Here is a 17,119-nt window from a genome sequence, read left to right on the forward strand (position 1 = left end):
ACCATGAAATAACTTGCATTTTCCAATTGAACTGTTCATTTTCAAATAGATTTTTCTTTGAACTGTGTTAGAAGTGAGAATTGAAAATACGATTAAAGAATGCAGGGAGAAAACTGGAACATGTATATTGCTATAGAAACAGTGTAGACAAGCTGGCAAATAAAATCTTGTAGCAGTTTTTTTTTATTTTTTTATTTTTTTTTTAGTTTTAGGCTTTTTATTTTCAAGAACAAACTCTTGGCACATATATAAAAAAAAACTGTACTGTGCAGAAGAATTAGGACTGGGAAAGGAAGTGACAGCACTGGAGGCCAATCCAAATGTGCTGCATTGTATTAGCTGACTAGGAAAATGCTGTCACAAAAAAAGGTCAGCGTGAGCAGAGGGGTAAACTTATGTTGCTCCTTCGCTCTCCTGATCCCAGGCTGGGGGCAGGAAGGTGACCTAGCTTTATTGCCTAATTGCAACAAAGACATCGGCTTGGCTATACAGTTTGACAGGGCTGTGCAAATCTCAAGAGTGGATGGGCAGAAATACAAATTCACTTGGCAGCTAAAATGGCTCATAGATTATATATCTTTTTGCCTGGACCTTGGCTTAAAAAACAGATCAAGATACCCAAATGCAAATTCCTTAAATCGTGCTGCTTTTTCAGCGCCCAGTGTTGCAGCTGAAATGAAGATTTCTTTTTTGTTTCCAATATTTTTATTCAAGTTTTCAAATAAAAGTACAAAAGCAGCATTTGTCATTGAATCGAAAAACAATTATACATATACAAGTTAGTGGTGGTCCAGTTATGGAATCTTGTAACCGCAATTCCCTCAAGTGTCTTTTCTGGCACTATTTGGGGTCGAAACCAAACTGAACTTGCGACCCACTGACTGGACCTCCGCGTGACCCCCAAGGGCAGTCCGCTCAATAAAAAATTCAAGAAGAAGAGGGGAGAGAGAGACAAAGATAGTAGAAAGAAAGGGATAGAGGATAGAAATAAAAAGAAAGGGGGTTCACAGCTTTCTTCTTTTGAATGCTACTAAATACCTTGTATAAACCGACCCGAATATAACTCTGACTCGAGTATAAGCCTAGGGTGTCCATCTGCATGCCTTGACGGACGTTTAACATGGGAGTCTATGGAAGGGGTGCCCGGTCTTGAAAAATCGGTGCTCCCCAGCCATAGGTCCCCCAGACAGCAAACTTTGCACACTTGTAGAGGAGAAATGAGGCTACATGTGTGCAAAGATCCAGGGGACCTACGACCGGCCGGTACAGAGTCCCCAAAATCACCGGAGAAATTACCGTTTAACATAGGAGTCCATGGAAGGGGTGTCCGGCTTTGAAAAATCGGTGCTCCCCGGCCAACAAACTTTGCACCCTTGTAGAGGCCTAGTGGGGCTACATGTGTGCCAAGATTGGCCAGTACCAGGTCCCCAAAGTCTGGGAGATCGGGTGCAAAAAGGTGACTCGAGTATTAGACGAGGGGGGCTTTTTCAGCACAAAAAAGAAAGTGCTGAAAAACTCGGCTTATATTCGAGTATATACGGTAAATGGATTTATTGTAAAATTGTAATAACCATACGGGAAGAGTACACTGTTAATGGTAGTTAAGAACAGGTTTAAACCATTCTTTATTAGTTTCTTTTAGTATTTAAAATGGCCATATGAAGTCCAGTTGGGGGTTTCATGATATGCCCTTATGTAAGGGCACAAGGGTACATTATGCAACCATTTTAGCTGTTTCTTCTATTATAGATTATACTTGCCACAGTTCAGTGGAATAGGATTGCAAAAATAAATTGTAGCCTATTAGCATTGCTAAGCCACTCTTGGCTATAAAATGAGGTCTAAAGTAAACTTAACTGGCAGTAATTGGCGTCAGCACATTCTCATTTCCAATCCGTAATTAACAATTGGCCAGTATTGAAGCAATCTCTTCTAATCTGCCATTTGAAACAATTTCGGCTTCGTTCCACAGTTTTGTTATCTATTAATGTTGAAATCACTTTTACAGTATGCTATACACATGAGCAATCATGCATGTGTTCTAGTGATACTTGGTGTAAAAACAAATCATGCCATACTGAAGAATATCAAGCAAAATTATTCTAGTGATGATAGTTGGTGAAAAATAAATCGTGCCATACTGAAGAAAATAAAGCAAAACAAGAAACTGAAATTAAAAAAATAAAGCACTTCTGTTGTGATTCACTAAGATCCTTAATAATTAGGAGTCAATACAGTGCTAAATAATACCATTGTCATTACATAAACATTCAGAGTCACATTGGGGTTTTTAAAATATCCTTACTTCGGGGCAGTTAAGAAATCTACTAATTTAGAAAAGGTATATACCGTAAACTCCAAACTAAAAAATGTATTCGCAGTCCATACGTGTGTGTGTGTGTGTGTGTGTGTGTTTGTGGTGGTGTTTTTTTCCCGTTAATGTGAAGTTGGCCATTGCTGCAACATTGATGAACTGAAAGCATAAACGATCATTAATTATGTTTTACAAAAAATAAACCGGATATAAGTGGGAATGTTTTATTAATCCCGTAAGAAGGCTGAGCAGTGCTAAGCAGGTGCAGCTAGACGGGTTTGTTACAAGGTTTATCCAGAGTTAGAATTTCCCCCCCCCCCCTTTTTTTTTTTTTTTTCATTTACTTTGTACTTGCAAATTTTTGTTGTTTTTTTAAGATTGTTCATACTGGATATCTGTAATCTATACGAATACAAGGTTTTGAAGAAGCGGGAATTCCTGCGAGACGTGTCACGAATTGTATGCATATTTGCAGTAATTCCTTTTTTTTTTTTTTTTTTCTTTTTTAATAATATATAAATTATATATATATATATATATATATATATATATATATATATATATATATATATATTGCATTGTCTAGATGTAATTCTATTTTAACTGTAATAAAAATTTGTCACATTTTTAATGTATACATGTGTCTGAATAATTAGAATTCTGGCAGGCCACCCTGCGGTGTGCGATTTCAGCCCGTTTTTTTTTAAATTAATGGGCTGCAATTGAACTGCACAGAACACAACTGCACAGCAGTTCCTAGTGTGAATGGGCCCTTAAACTTACCTGAGCCCCATCTCGATCCAGTGCTGTGCAAAAGAGCAGCGGCTCTCCTCTCCTAATATGCTTTATAAATAGTGGGGGGCCATTGGCTGTCAATCGTAGCCAATGAGCCAGTAAGGACGGAGTGGGACCAAGCCCTGCTCTGTGTGTCAATGGACATGCATGGCTCGGGAATGAGCCCTCACAAGTGCCTCCAAGCAGCTTGCTATGGGGGCACTGGGAAGGGGGGAGGAGCCGGAAGCACTGGCGTGGGCCCCTAAAGAAAAGAAGAGGATTGGGGCAAAACATTTGCTCAGAGAAGGTCCTTTTAGTGTAGAAAAAGAACATCTGTGCTTTGGGAAACCAAATGGAAAGAACACTCCAGCAATGTGGTGCTAAGCATAGATGTGTGTGTGTGTGTGTGTGTGTGTGTGTGTGACAACATCAAGGGTATTACGAAATGTGTTGGACAAAGCTAGGATGCTCGTAAGTCGCCACGTATGCCAGCCATTGTAATTTCTGTTTACAGTGCTGCTTATTACTGTGACTACATGTGTGTAATGTGTTTTTTAATAAAGTTTTTGCCTTGCAATATTACACTATTGGGTATGCTTCTCTTTCTGTCTGTGTGTCTTTTTGTTCTGGTTTATTCCAAGTGAGTAGCATTTGCAGGTTGGAAGAGGAGTTTGTAAAATTGCTATGGATTTGGGGAGCAGGGCTCTCCAGGGAGTAGTTGGCATGCTTTATTGGAAATAGCGGAAGGATTTCTTTATGCCAGTTATGCCGCTTTTTGGAGCTCTTGGTATACCAGCTTTTTGTAGGGGATCATAATCCTCCTGTAGGCAAATGTTTTGAATTTGATGCACCTTTTTTAAACACCACATTGATGTTTGCCATTTTATGTATCTATATATCACAATGTTTTTTTTAACAGTAAAAGCTATATATATCACAATTTAACACCACTGGTTATACTTGAGTTTTTAGCATGGAGTGTTTGCACTTTCGCAGAACACTAATTTATATGGATGAATTTAACACTATTTTTCATTTATTTTGTAAGGAAATTCCTGCACAGTTTTATTACACTAACTTTTTATTAGGACATATTTTATTGTATTCATAAACAAAGAGCATTCATTGCCATGTGTTGCATACAGTTTATAGACTACAAAGTGGTTTATACTTATACAGGTGCTCTTTAAAGTCTAAGTTTACCTAAAACGCAAATGGTTGCCAGAAGCTCTCATCAAGAGTTTGATTATGCTCGCCCCTTTCTTGCCCTATTTGCCATTCATTGAAACCATACTACATCTTCTATTAACGACACCGGAAGGGGCAGGGCAAAGCAATCGTCCACCTGTCCCCACTTCAGAGATCCTGTGTCATTCATAGAAGCTTTTTTTTTTTTTTTTTAAAGGCATTAAATGGATGTGCCTAATTTTGGTGGATGCTCGCTAAGAAACCTTCAGGGTTTTTCCTCCTCGTCATGCATTTATTATGCGATCGAGGGAACTTTGTGACGGTTTGTCACTGTTGTACAGGTCTTTGTTGTTTATATTGGTTAAAGTTTGTCTAGAAAAATTTTTTATGGCCTATTTTGTCTTACAAATACACGTAGACATTTAAGAAATTTCTGTCATAGGCTCAATTCTTCAAGCATAACAGCCAATTATTTTCAGAAATTATAGCTAAAAATCAAAATTTTATGGCAAATGCCCATGCTAGACTGTTGTGAATTGCCCCCAAAGCATTTAAAGAGACGCCATCACAGACTATTGCAGATAAAATCACATGTGCCTAGTCCAGCAGAGTTCATTCCCTAGCATAACCCCCTCCCTTGCATGGCAAAGCCCCATCTTTTTGTGGAAGTGTCCAATTACTGTCAGTGCTGGCCCCACTCCTATACCCCTTCCTTGTTCTCCCTACATAACCTGTTGTGTAGTTGTTGTGAAAGGTAATGCCATAGGGTATCACAATGTATACAGATTTATAAAGTCTTGATTGTAGAGGATGCCAGGAGACCTCATTTAAATCTGGCTTTAAAACCATGACTCTCTCTTACAGAGGATTTGATGTTGTGCAAGATTCAGAAGTCATTGAAATGTACCAAGGTTCTCATGTACCGTTGGAGCATATGAGCGATTTCTATGGAAAGGTAACACTACAATAATTGTTTGATATTGTGTCTGTGTTTTATGCTGTAGGACTGGTAATTTTTTTTTTTTGTGATTGGAAAGTAGAATGGGCTGATGCCAGTTACGTTTACTTCAGACCTTATTTTATAGTCAAGAGTGGCTTAGCATTGCTAATAAGCTACAATTCATTTTTGCAATCCTATTCCACTGAACTGTGGCAAGAGTAATCTATAATAAAAGAAACGGATAAAATGATTGCATAATGTACCCTTACATAAGGGCATATCATGAATCCCCCCCAACTGGACTTCATATGGCCATTTTAAATACTAAAAGAAATGGATAAAAAATGGTTTAAACCAGCGTTTCAAAACCTGTTCTTGACTACCATTAACAGTGTATATTTCCCTTTTAAAATTTACAATAAATTTATATAGAGGTATTTAGTAGCATTCAAAAGAAGAAAGCTTTACTGAACAACAAACAACGTCAGAAGCGTCTTACCTGGGCTAAAGAAAAACAGACCTGGTCTGTTGCTCAGTGGTCCAAAGTCCTCTTTTCTCATGAGAGCAAATTTTGCATCTGATTTGGAAACCAAGGACCCAGAGTATGGAGGAAGAATGGAGAGGCGCACACACTGCAAGATAAGAGTTATAAAAATGAGGCTATAGATATGTACCATGTGTAAAGATGTTAGTGTTTCAGTCTTTTGCTGCATATACATGAAAATATTCCGGTAAAAGAAGCCGAAACAACAAGGACTATTCCGAATGCACTGACTATATGATTAATCCAAAAATACAAAATGTATTAAATATAAATATAAAGTACACATGATAAGAAGAACATTCCTAAGTAGGGGCTAAAGGTGATTTAATTGCAGTGAAGTTTGAACCCATCCGGGTATTAATCAGATTAACACTATGACAGACACATACCAACAATACATAGATCATACAGGGGGACTATCCGGACGTCGGATAACAAGGAAGGATGTTTATCTCTGGGAAAATCCCTGTGTGTGTGTGTATGTGTGTGTGTGTGTGTGTGTATGTGTATATGTATGTGTGTATGTATGTATGTGTGTGTGTGTGTGTGTGTGTGTGTGTATATATATATATATATATATATATATATATATATATATATATATATATATATATATATATATATATATATATATATATACACACAATAAAAAATAGTAGTAATAGATAAGAGATATTCTATCCTTCCAGGCTCTCTGGAGCTTGAGCTGCTATGAAGACAGAAAAGCCAAAGACAGTAGAGATGAGAGGAATAAGGTTAAATCACTAGGCTGCAGCCATTATATAGAGGGCAGAATAAACTGTATTTGATCCTCATATAAAATATAGTAAAGTCCGCTGTAGAGGGTTTTAACATTTTGTATCCCTTTAGCGTCATAGCAGAGTAAACCGATACACAGCACAGGATATTTTGAAGACCTAGAAGGGGGCTTGATATCAGAGTCCAAAGGATGCAATGGCAACAGAGTATCTCACATTCTAGTTAGAAAGAAACACAGTTTCATGTTGAGTACTTTACCATTCCTGGGTCGTTGAGTGCTTTTTCTGTCAGTCAGAATTCAGGTCCATACCAATGAATCGTTGCGTCTATATGTCCGTTGCAGACGATTTAAATAGGCTTCGGGTACACTTCTGTTTATGCAGAGATATTTATGACTGGGATTCAGCCAGGCTATTAGCTTTGTAGTGCGGTCTTAGTGATCTCAATGTAGTCACTATCGCAATGGTTGAGCCGTGGTTGGTGTTCCCGGGACCGTATGCTTGTAAGTATGAAACTGTGGCACTTTTTTATCTATTACTACTATTTTTTTCTTTGTGTGTATAATATATATATATATATATATATATATATATATATATATATATATATATATATTACAGGGATTTTCCCAGAGATAAACATCCTTCCTTGTTATCTGACTTCCGGATAGTCCCCCTGTATGTTCTATGTATTGTTGGTATGTGTCTGTCACAGTGTTAGTCTGATTAATACCCGGATGGGTTCAAACTTCACTGCAATTAAATCACCTTTAGCCCCTACTTAGGAATGTTCTTCTTATCATGTGTACTTTATATTTAATACATTTTTGTATTTTTGGATTAATCACATAGTAAGTGCATTCGTAATGGTCCTTCTTGTTTCAGCTTCTTTTACCGGAATATTTTCATGTACACACTGCAAGATGCTTGACGTTCAGTGTGAAGTTTCCACAGTCTGTGGTGATTTGGGGAGCCATGTCATCTGCTGGTGTTGGTCCACTGTGCTTCATTAAGTCCAGGGTCAACGCAGTCGTCGACCAGGAGATTTTGGAGCACTTCATGCTTCCCTCTGCAAACGAGCTCTATGGGGATGCTGACTTCATTTTCCAGCAGGTCCTGGCGTCTGCCCACACTGCCAAAAGCTGGTTCAATGACCGTGGGATTACTGTGCTTGATTGGCCAGCAAACTCGCCATGTCTCTCAAGAGAAGGATAAGACATGAGACCGAACAATGTAGAAGAGCTGAAGGCCGCTTATGAAGCATCCTGGTCTTCCATAACACCTCAGCAGTGCCACAGCCTGATGGCTTCCATGCCACTCTGCATTGAGGCAGTAATTGCTGCAAAGGGGGCCCAAACCAAGTACTGAGTACATATGCACGCTTATACTTTTCAGAGGTCCAATGTTTTATTGATTGCATGTAATATTCTAATGTTCTGAGTTGGTGGTTTTAGGGTTTTCATGAGCTGTAAGCTATAATCATCACAATTATGACAAATCACGGCTTGAACTATCTTGCTTTGCATGTAATGAGTCGATCTCGTATATTGGTTTCACCTTTTAAGTTGCATTAGTGAAATAAATGAACTTTTGCAGGATATTCAAATTTTTTGAGTTTCACCTGTATTTTTTTTTTCTCCACATACTTCCAGATAGCTCATGTTTTTTTTAAATATATACAGTAAAATGTACAAATTGTATCTTTTATTTCTACAGAGCTCTGAAGGCAACACATTGAAGCAATTTATGGACATATTCTCATTGCCAGAGATGACTCTTCTCTCTTGTGTCAATGAGTACTTTTTAAAAAACAACATAGACTATGAACCAGTTCACCTATATAAGGATGTCAAGGTATGTGTACATTATTTGAAAGTAAATATGGCTGATAACCGTGATGCAGTCAGTGGTAAAAGTCACCACAGCGTTTCCAAGCTTAAAGCCCTGTACAAACGGGCCAGAATCTTGTCGGGGGGGGGGGGGGGGGGGAAACTTTGTTTTCCCTGATGAGATTCTTGGCAAGAATCTCTTGCCGCCCGAGTGTACAGACACTTCTTTCAAAAGAACTGCGGTTCTCTTGACAGGCAAGAACGCAGTGACGTCCTTGCGTACGACTAGCATGCGCTCGTCGCATTCGATGCTGTCGCCGCCATCTTGCTGCACCCGGCCTATGAAGCTACCGCGCATGCGTCAAAGTCATTTCAAGCATGCGCGGGTTTCCACAGCGACAGGTTAGTATACACACTCTTGAGTTTCTCTGCAGCAAAACTGCCGAGAATCTCACGACGAGGAAAATAGAGAACATGTTTTCTATTTTTCTCGTCTAGATTTTGGGCAGTTTTCTTTTCGAGAAACCTGAAAGCCTCGTACACACGCACGGTTTACTCGGCAGCAGTTTTCTTGCTGGTTCTTGCCGAGTAAACCAAGCGTGTGTACGAGGCTTTAGAGTTGCAGAGTGCAGATTTGGCTGTTTGAAATATTTTTACCGAGTAACAGTCTTCTAGAGAAATTGGTATTACTTCATTGTCTTCTATGAAACAGGGATAGTCTTTCATAAATGATAGAATGAAAGGAACCCAGCGATGTAATCCAGGATCAGTTTTAAAAAGGCAAAAGTATAGACAAGAATTCTGTGTTATGTTAAAGGGATTCATTTTGGTGTCTTGCTCATAGTTCTGCATGTCTATTGTATGACTTATTGGCTGCCAGTATTTAAAGCGTGTTTATTGCAATAAAATGCTCCAACTTTCCTGCTCGCTGTCTTCTCCAGCACTTTAAACTGTGCTTCACATGCGCAGTTCAGTGGACAGGATGGTCACTGAGTGCCAGGGTGACTAGCTCCTTCGCATGTGCAGGAATGACATGAACTCTCACCAAAGAAAAGGCCAAAAGACAGGCACTCGGGGGGGGGGGGGGGGGGAGATGCCAGCGTTGGTGAGGGACCACTGGACAAGTGAGTATTCACCCTTTAGTTCCACTTTAAATGTTCCAGTTCATCAGACATGTAATGGCAAATACATCGAACTTTGTAATGGAAAAATAAAATGTCTTTCTTTGCACCTGAGCAAGTAACTATTCCTCCAGAAATCTACAAAAAATGTGAAGCCTGCATGCAATGCATCCCATTGCATTTATGCTTTGTTTACAGTTCAATACAGCTATTTATTGAGATATACATCCTGAAATTATTTGTACTATGCTTTTGGGAGGTTGAATTCCTTAGAAATGTTTGCTACATCCCTAAAATATACACTGGCATCGAAAGATGACTATCTTTTCCAGTATTTTATACAGCAGAAACCTTGTGCAAAACCTTATGCAAAATCTGCTTTGGCAAGACCTGGTCTCTTTTTAAACACAAGCTAAGTAGCTAGAAATCTGCAACAAAGTCTTATTAAAATCCTTTGTATATTACATATATGCTTGGGGAAGGAATGTTAAATTTGTGCTTCCATGTACTTGTCTCAGACTGTGTCATTACTAGATGGGCTGTCTGAATGCATGTCAGTAAATTATTTGCTAAAAATCTGGTCTACTTGTAGCACGGTCCCCGTAGGACTTGCTGAGTGTTGACTGCTTATGCCCTGTACACACGATCGGACCTTTTGTCCGACCAAATTTACATCGGAAATCCATCGGAGGAAAAAAACATGCTCTCTATGTAAAATCCGATGGAATTAATCTGAATTTTTAGATGGAATTACTCCGCATACACACGGTCGGAATTTCCGATGGAAAAAGTCAGTCGTGTGTACGGGGCATTTGGCTCTCTCTGGTTACCAGCAGCTGGGTGCTAAGGGTTCCCAATTGTCCCACCCTTTCTCCCGCTTGCTTGTTACTCAATGACCAGTCCAGGGTATTTCTGTTTTTTTATTTTGTAACTGGGATGGGAGAAGGGATTAGTGGGATACTCGCTCCAACTGGAACTATATACAATGGATAAGGACAACTCCTCTGTTGACCTCACTGAATTACTTGTGGAAGCGGTCCCACTGCTTTAATACACCCAAATGTATGGAGAATTCAGTCTACTTACTCTTGCTTTCACTAGCAGCAGACTTGATGCACTACATTATCTTCCAAACTCTTTCTAGCATCCTCTTTACTGTCACCTGTCCACTGACTCTTCTAGCTTAAGGGGATGGCCTTCACTTGACAGTTACCAGAAAACACAGATCTGTACTCGCAGTAGGCAGAATCGGATCCTTCCTATGTCTCCCTTCCAGTCAGCTCTGCATGACCTCTGGGTTCAGCTTCTTCATCTCTAGGCCCCTGGGTCGACCACGTTGGACTGTAACAAAGCCTGTGCACTCACTTGTCGGATCCCCTCCCACTGTCTAAAATGTCTCCCTATTGGACCAGTGAGGGACAGTCAAACAAGCTGAGCTGCACCTGAGTACAATGAGCAGACCTAACTAAAAGTTCCTGCACCCTGATAGGCAGAGAGCACTCTAAGTTTTACCTGAACATCTTCTCGGTAAGCAGAAAAATCTAAAAATATACTCTCTTCTATCACCTACCTAGGAAGTTGCTACATACTTAAAGGGGTTGTAAAGGCAGAAGGTTTTTTTATCTTAATGAATTAGGATAAAAAGTCTTCTGTGTGCAGCAGCCCCCCCCCCCAAAAAAAATACACTGTCCAGCGATGTCCACGAGTTTTTCAGCCATCCGAGATTCTACTTCCTGATTGGCTGAGACACAACATCAGCGCCATTGGCTCCCGCTGCTGTCAATCAGATAGCCAATCAGGGGAAAGAGGGGATGGGTCAGGGCTTCATGTCTAAGTGGACATTATAAGGAGCTGTGACTCGGGTCTGGTGCCCCCATAGCAAGCTGCTTTCTGTGGGGGCACTGAACAGGAGGGAGGGGCCAGGAGCACAGAAGAGGGATCGGAGAAGAGGAGGATCCGGGCTGCTCTGTGCAAATCCACTGCAACAGAGCAGGTATTTTAAATATGTTTGCTATTTTTATAGGGAAAAAAATAGACATTACAATCACTTTAAATTCTGCTCTGTTGCATTATGCCTCCACATGTGTGTGGATTTTTTTTTTTTGTGTTTTCTACATTGTTGTATAAGATTACCAAACCTATATTGAGTTTTTCTTAAAACTACCAGACATGTTTCTTATGTAGACACTATTTATTTTTCATTCACTAGGATGCAATTAGAGATGTCCATGTGAAAGGGCTAATGTACAGAGCAGTGGAGGCTGACATTGGTAAGACAATTTTGTTTGATGACAACATTTTACTTTTCTCTTTTAGACCTCATGCACACTTTATTTAACTCTGCTAGAAGCCAGCCGCATTTTTGGAGAAAACATGCCTGACGCATGTAAGAGTCTAAAGCTTTTGCAGGCGTCAAGCTCTTGGGCGTTAGTTTATTTTATTGGCCAGAATATTCTGGCCTTGGAAATTAATACTCTTAATATTGGCGTCAAGTGTCAACAGCACTGGCTTTTTCTTTCTGCCACTAAACGCCTATGTGTGCATGGATACATAGGCTAACATGAAGGGGCGTTTAGAGGCAGAGAAATCAAATGCCAGACACCCTTAGAAGCAGCTGTAAAATGTCCAGGCCTTACAGTAAGTTGAGGAATGCATGCAAGTGTGCAATAAAGTACATTGATTGTCTAAAATAAGTTTGCCTGACACAATCTGAAATATGGGGGGGGGGGGGAACATACATGCATACATACATACATGCATGCATACATACATACATACATACATACTTGCGTGAGTACATCCCTCAAGTTTTTGTAAATATTTTTTATTATATCTCCATGTGACAACGCTGAAAAAATTACACTTTACTACAATGTAAAGTAGTGAGTGTACAGCTTGTATAACAGTGCAAATTTGCTGTCCCCTCAAAATAACTCAACACACAGCCATTAATGTCTAAACCGCTGGCAACAAAAGTGAGTACACCTCTAAGTGAACATCTCCAAATTGGGCTTTAAGTGTCAATATTTTGTGTGGCCGCCATTATTTCCCCGCACTGCCGTAAGTTCAGCGCTATTTGTGTATACGGATGTAGTTCTTATAAAAAAAATTTAACCAATACAAAAAAACACCTCTAATTATTAAACCGATAAACAATTCAGTGGTGAATGATTCACCTAATGTAAATAATACAGTGAATATTATGCTGATGAGTGATAAAAAATTGAAATATACATTTAGATGATCATAAGTAGGCTTGTCAAATGTAAATGCAGATATATGACTGATCTACAAGCATCGCTTAGGATTTTGCAGTCTGTTATCTAAGAACTGTCTGTACAATGTTCTTGGGGTCTGATGCAGTTGCCATGTATCCTTGTTAGATCATGCATTTCTATGTAATCTACTTTTTAACCATTGCTGTTATACTTCTGTGGAGCGCTTATGTTTTCATGTAATCTTTGTAATAAACATTTATATTTTTTTTAATTTTTTGAATTTCTATTGCCTTTAAAATCCCAACTTTTGAGGTACAACCTATTCGATTCATGAGGGATACACATGTCATTCCATGGGAGTCTGTTTATTCTTTAGCATTAATCAGAGAAGCAGCCAAGAGGCCCATGGTAACTCTGGAGGAGCTGCAAAAATCCAAAGCTCAGGTGGGAAAATCTGTCCACAGGACAACTATTAGGCCCCGTACTCACGACCAAACATGTCTGCTGAAACTGGTCCGCAGACCAGTTTCAGCAGACATGTTTGGCCGTGTGTTGGCCCGAGCGGACCATTTTTGGACGGATCGGACAGGTTTCCAGCGGACAACTGTTTCCCGGACTTGTTTTAAAACAGTCCGCTGGAAACCTGTCCGCCCGGACATGTACGGTCGTCTGTACAGACCTACCGTACATGTCCTGCCGCCCGCATCCCTCGCATGCGTCGAATGACTTCGACGCATGCGTGGAAGCATTTTTAAGGCGGCCCGCCCACGTCGCCGCGTCATTGTCGCGGCGACACCGCGTCATCGACGCGGCGACACCGCGGACACGCCCCGCGTAATGTTTACGCGCGGGCTTCTGTTCGATGGTGTGTATAGCCATCGAACAGAAGTCCCCGGGCAGTCCCCGGCCAGACATGTCCGATGGAAACGGTCTGCAGACCGTTTTCATCGGACATGTCCTGCCGTGAGTACAAGGCCTTAGTCGTGCAATCCACAAATTTAGCCTTTATGGAAGAGTAGCAGGAAGAAAGCCATTGTTAAAGGAACGCCATAAGAAGTCCCCTTTGCAGTTTGTGTAAAGCCATGTTGGGGACACAGCAAACCATGTGAAAGAAGGTGCTTTGGTCAGATGAGACCAAAATTTAACTTTTTTGCCTAAAAGCAAAATGCTATGTGTAGCAGAAAACTAACACTGCACATCATCCTGAATACACCACCCCCACTGTGAAACATGGTGGTGACAGTATCATGTTGTGGGGATGTTTTTCTTTAGCAGGGACAGGGAAAGCTGGTCAGAGTTGATGGGGAAGATGGGTGGAGCCAAATACAGGGCATTCTTAGAAGAAAACCTGTTAGTCTGCAAAAGACTTGTGACTGGGGTGGAGGTTCACCTTCCAGCAGGATAAGGACCCTAAACATACAGTCAGCGCCATCATGGGGGTACAGCCCATACACTCGTAAGGGGCCCGAGTATCTGGATGGGCCCGGGTTGACTGGCGGGGATGGGAGAAGACTGAGGCGGGTGCAGAGGAGCTCTATAGATGCTTCTGTATGTGTGTGAGTCGGCAACTGCTGCTCTGTGTCATTTAGCTCATGTTGGGCTCTTTACTGCCACCTCTGGCAACTTCCTGCGTATGCACTCCTCGTACGTGCTGCCTGTACACATATGCTGATGGCCTTGGGTGTAATGCTCTGCAGGCTCCTGATAAAAATAAATACATGAACATTTTTTTTTTTATGTGCAAAACATGTACATTTATTTTTGTTTTTATTATCTATTTTATTTAAGTATTTGTTCATTTCTTTTATATAGAAAGGTACATTCGCTATGGGGAGAAAACGCGAGCTGTGTTGGCAAAACTGGCAAGCAATGGCAAAAAGATGTTCCTTATAACAAATAGCCCCAGCAGCTTTGTGTAAGTAAGAGGCTTCAGTTTACTTTTTTTTTTTTTTTTTTTCAACTTTTCAATGAGTGTGACCGTTCATTCTGGATATCTTCAAATTTAATCCTGAGCACTGTATTTCCCTTGGCAGAGAAGTGCTGTCCCTCTCGGCACGGGATCCCGGCTCTTGACTGGATAGGTTGATGGCAGCACAGCCATTGGCTCCCACTGCTGTCAATCAAATCCAATGACGTGGGCACAAGGGGGGGGGGGGGGGTGTCAGAGTCTGGCATTCATGTCTGAATACTGCACTCGGAAGCATGCTCGCATAGAGCACTTCTCCTATGGGGTTATCTGATGCGAGGAGGAGCTGCGAGAGCTGCCGGGGGACCACAGAAGATGATCAGGGACACTCTGTGCAAAACGAGCTGCACAGTGGAGGTAAGAATTGACATGTTTAAAAAAAAAAATATATATATCACTTTTAAGCTGATGACTGTTCTCTACAGTCCATTAAGTTAGGTATAGTAAGAGCATTGGCAATGTACCTCTAGAATCTTAATGTATAAGTTTCCATACATATTATTATTATTATTATTATTATTATTATTATTATTATTATTATTATTATTATTATTTTTTTTTTATTTTTTTTACAGTGACAAAGGAATGAACTTTATTGTTGGAAAAGATTGGAGAGATCTTTTTGATGTCGTTATAGTTCAAGCTGACAAACCAAATTTTTTCAATGACAAGAGGAGGTAAATATTACCGAGTCATTCCCAGTAATTCCAGATCATAATATTTTGTCATATTAAATATTTGTCTTTAGGGCTGTCCTACTAAAAGTGAGTATGGTTGTTGTAAGTGGCCTGAAAAATGTACAATTTAGACAAATCTAGTATTTTTACTTCCTGCTTTAAGCAGTAAGCACTCCCATAAGTGGTTGGAAGTTTCCTAATTTGTAATATCTTTCCATGAGCAGACAGTCTTGGGATTTCTATCATGAGAATTGTGGCAGGTCCAACTGCTTCAAGTATTCGATAATATAGAGGAATCTCCCAGTCTCTATTTTCTGACGGCTGTTTAATTCTAGTTACAGCATGCTTTACCATATTAGTTTATTCAACGTGGTTATTTTCAGTTTGTGTAGTAGACGGGTGTACAGGAGAGGGCTTTTGACATCAAGAGATTTGAGGCGTTAAGTGGAAGTGTTTATGGGTTGGCTAAAGGTTCCGTGTTTAAATTTTGGTCCTAATTTTATGTGTTTTGGTTCGAAATTAGGATTGGGGTCAGATTTAAAGCAGAACTTCACTCTCTCAATCAACATTTATTATTTTAAAATCCTTATACTGCTAGCATTAGTAAATAGCTTGGAAAGTATATCCTATTTGCTTGTTTTTAAACTTTTATTTTTCCTACATGTACCTGCCCTTACTTAAAGCGGGGGTTCACCCTCATATTTTTTTTTTATTCTAGCATAAAATTCGGCATCGTAGCGCGAGCTACAGTATGCCGGTCTTACATATTTTTTATCCCCGTACTCACTGTTTAATCCTACCGAGACGATTCAGACTGCCCAAGGGGAATTGGCGTTCCAATCCAGACGGAAAGTGATTGACGGCCGGCTCTGGCGCGCCACGCTTCTCCGGAAATAGCCGAAATAGGCTTGGCTCTTCACAGGCGCCGTGAAGAGCCGAGACCTACTCCGGCTGTCTTCGGGGAGCGTGACGTGCCAGAGTCGGCCGTCAATCACCCTCCCTCTTGCTAGGAACGCCCATTCCCCGCGGCAGACGGAATCGTCTAGGTACGATTAAACAGTGAGTACGGGGATAAAAAATGTAAGACCGGCATACTGTAGCTCGTGCTACGATGCCGAATTGTATGCTGAAATGTTGTTCAGCAGGGTGAACCACCGCTTTAAGATGGCCACGGCAAGCGAAGCTAGGGAATGTTTTTCTTCAAATGGATTTCACAGCATAATAAAGCATGGAGACATGGATAGATGAGTTTTCTTTTGAATATTAAAAGTGAATTATATTGTGTTTCTGCTTTTGTGGTGCTCTGATGCAGTGTAGATCTGAAAAATTCTGGTTTGGAATTGGGTTAAGGGTTTGGGTTAAGAATTGGTGCTTGGGTTAATGGTTCAGCTTCAGATCTAGGTTAAGGGTCAGTTCACACCATAGAATTTAAGTCCGGATGCTTTTCTGCATGCATGTTTTTGATGCGTTTTGGTCCATATTTGATTTAGTCTCATGCAATTCCCCACCGCCCCCCTTTTTTTCCTAACCTTACATAGGGACATGCATTTTTGATGCATTTTACAGCTTTCCTGTGTAGGAAAAATGCAGCATGTTCTACTTTTTTTTTTTTTTCTGGAACTGCAAGCACTGGTGTGAACTATGCCATTCAAAACCATTTAACCTACTTTCCATGCATTTTTGATGCAGACAAAAATGCACTGGATTGCATGTGGTGCGAACAGGCCCAAAGTGTTATGGAATAACTTTTCTGAGCCAAGTTAAGTTTTAGGGTTCATGTAGTAAAGGAT

At 40.3% G+C, this 17,119-nt stretch overlaps 1 protein-coding gene across 2 annotated transcripts in view; it reads left to right on the top strand.

Annotated features, from left to right (window-relative positions):
• Positions 1–17,119, top strand: part of NT5DC3 (5'-nucleotidase domain containing 3) — a 79,495-nt gene that overhangs the window by 47,689 nt on the left and 14,687 nt on the right. For both annotated transcript variants that reach the window (XM_040344272.1, XM_040344271.1), the window contains exons 5-9: positions 5,141–5,231; positions 8,235–8,372; positions 11,678–11,738; positions 14,499–14,601; positions 15,228–15,329. In XM_040344272.1, coding sequence (XP_040200206.1) covers positions 5,141–5,231; positions 8,235–8,372; positions 11,678–11,738; positions 14,499–14,601; positions 15,228–15,329 — 495 coding nt within the window. The remainder of the gene's footprint in view (positions 1–5,140; positions 5,232–8,234; positions 8,373–11,677; positions 11,739–14,498; positions 14,602–15,227; positions 15,330–17,119) is intronic.

Source organism: Rana temporaria, chromosome 3 (genome assembly GCF_905171775.1).
Source record: "Rana temporaria chromosome 3, aRanTem1.1, whole genome shotgun sequence".
Taxonomy (NCBI): domain Eukaryota; kingdom Metazoa; phylum Chordata; class Amphibia; order Anura; family Ranidae; genus Rana; species Rana temporaria.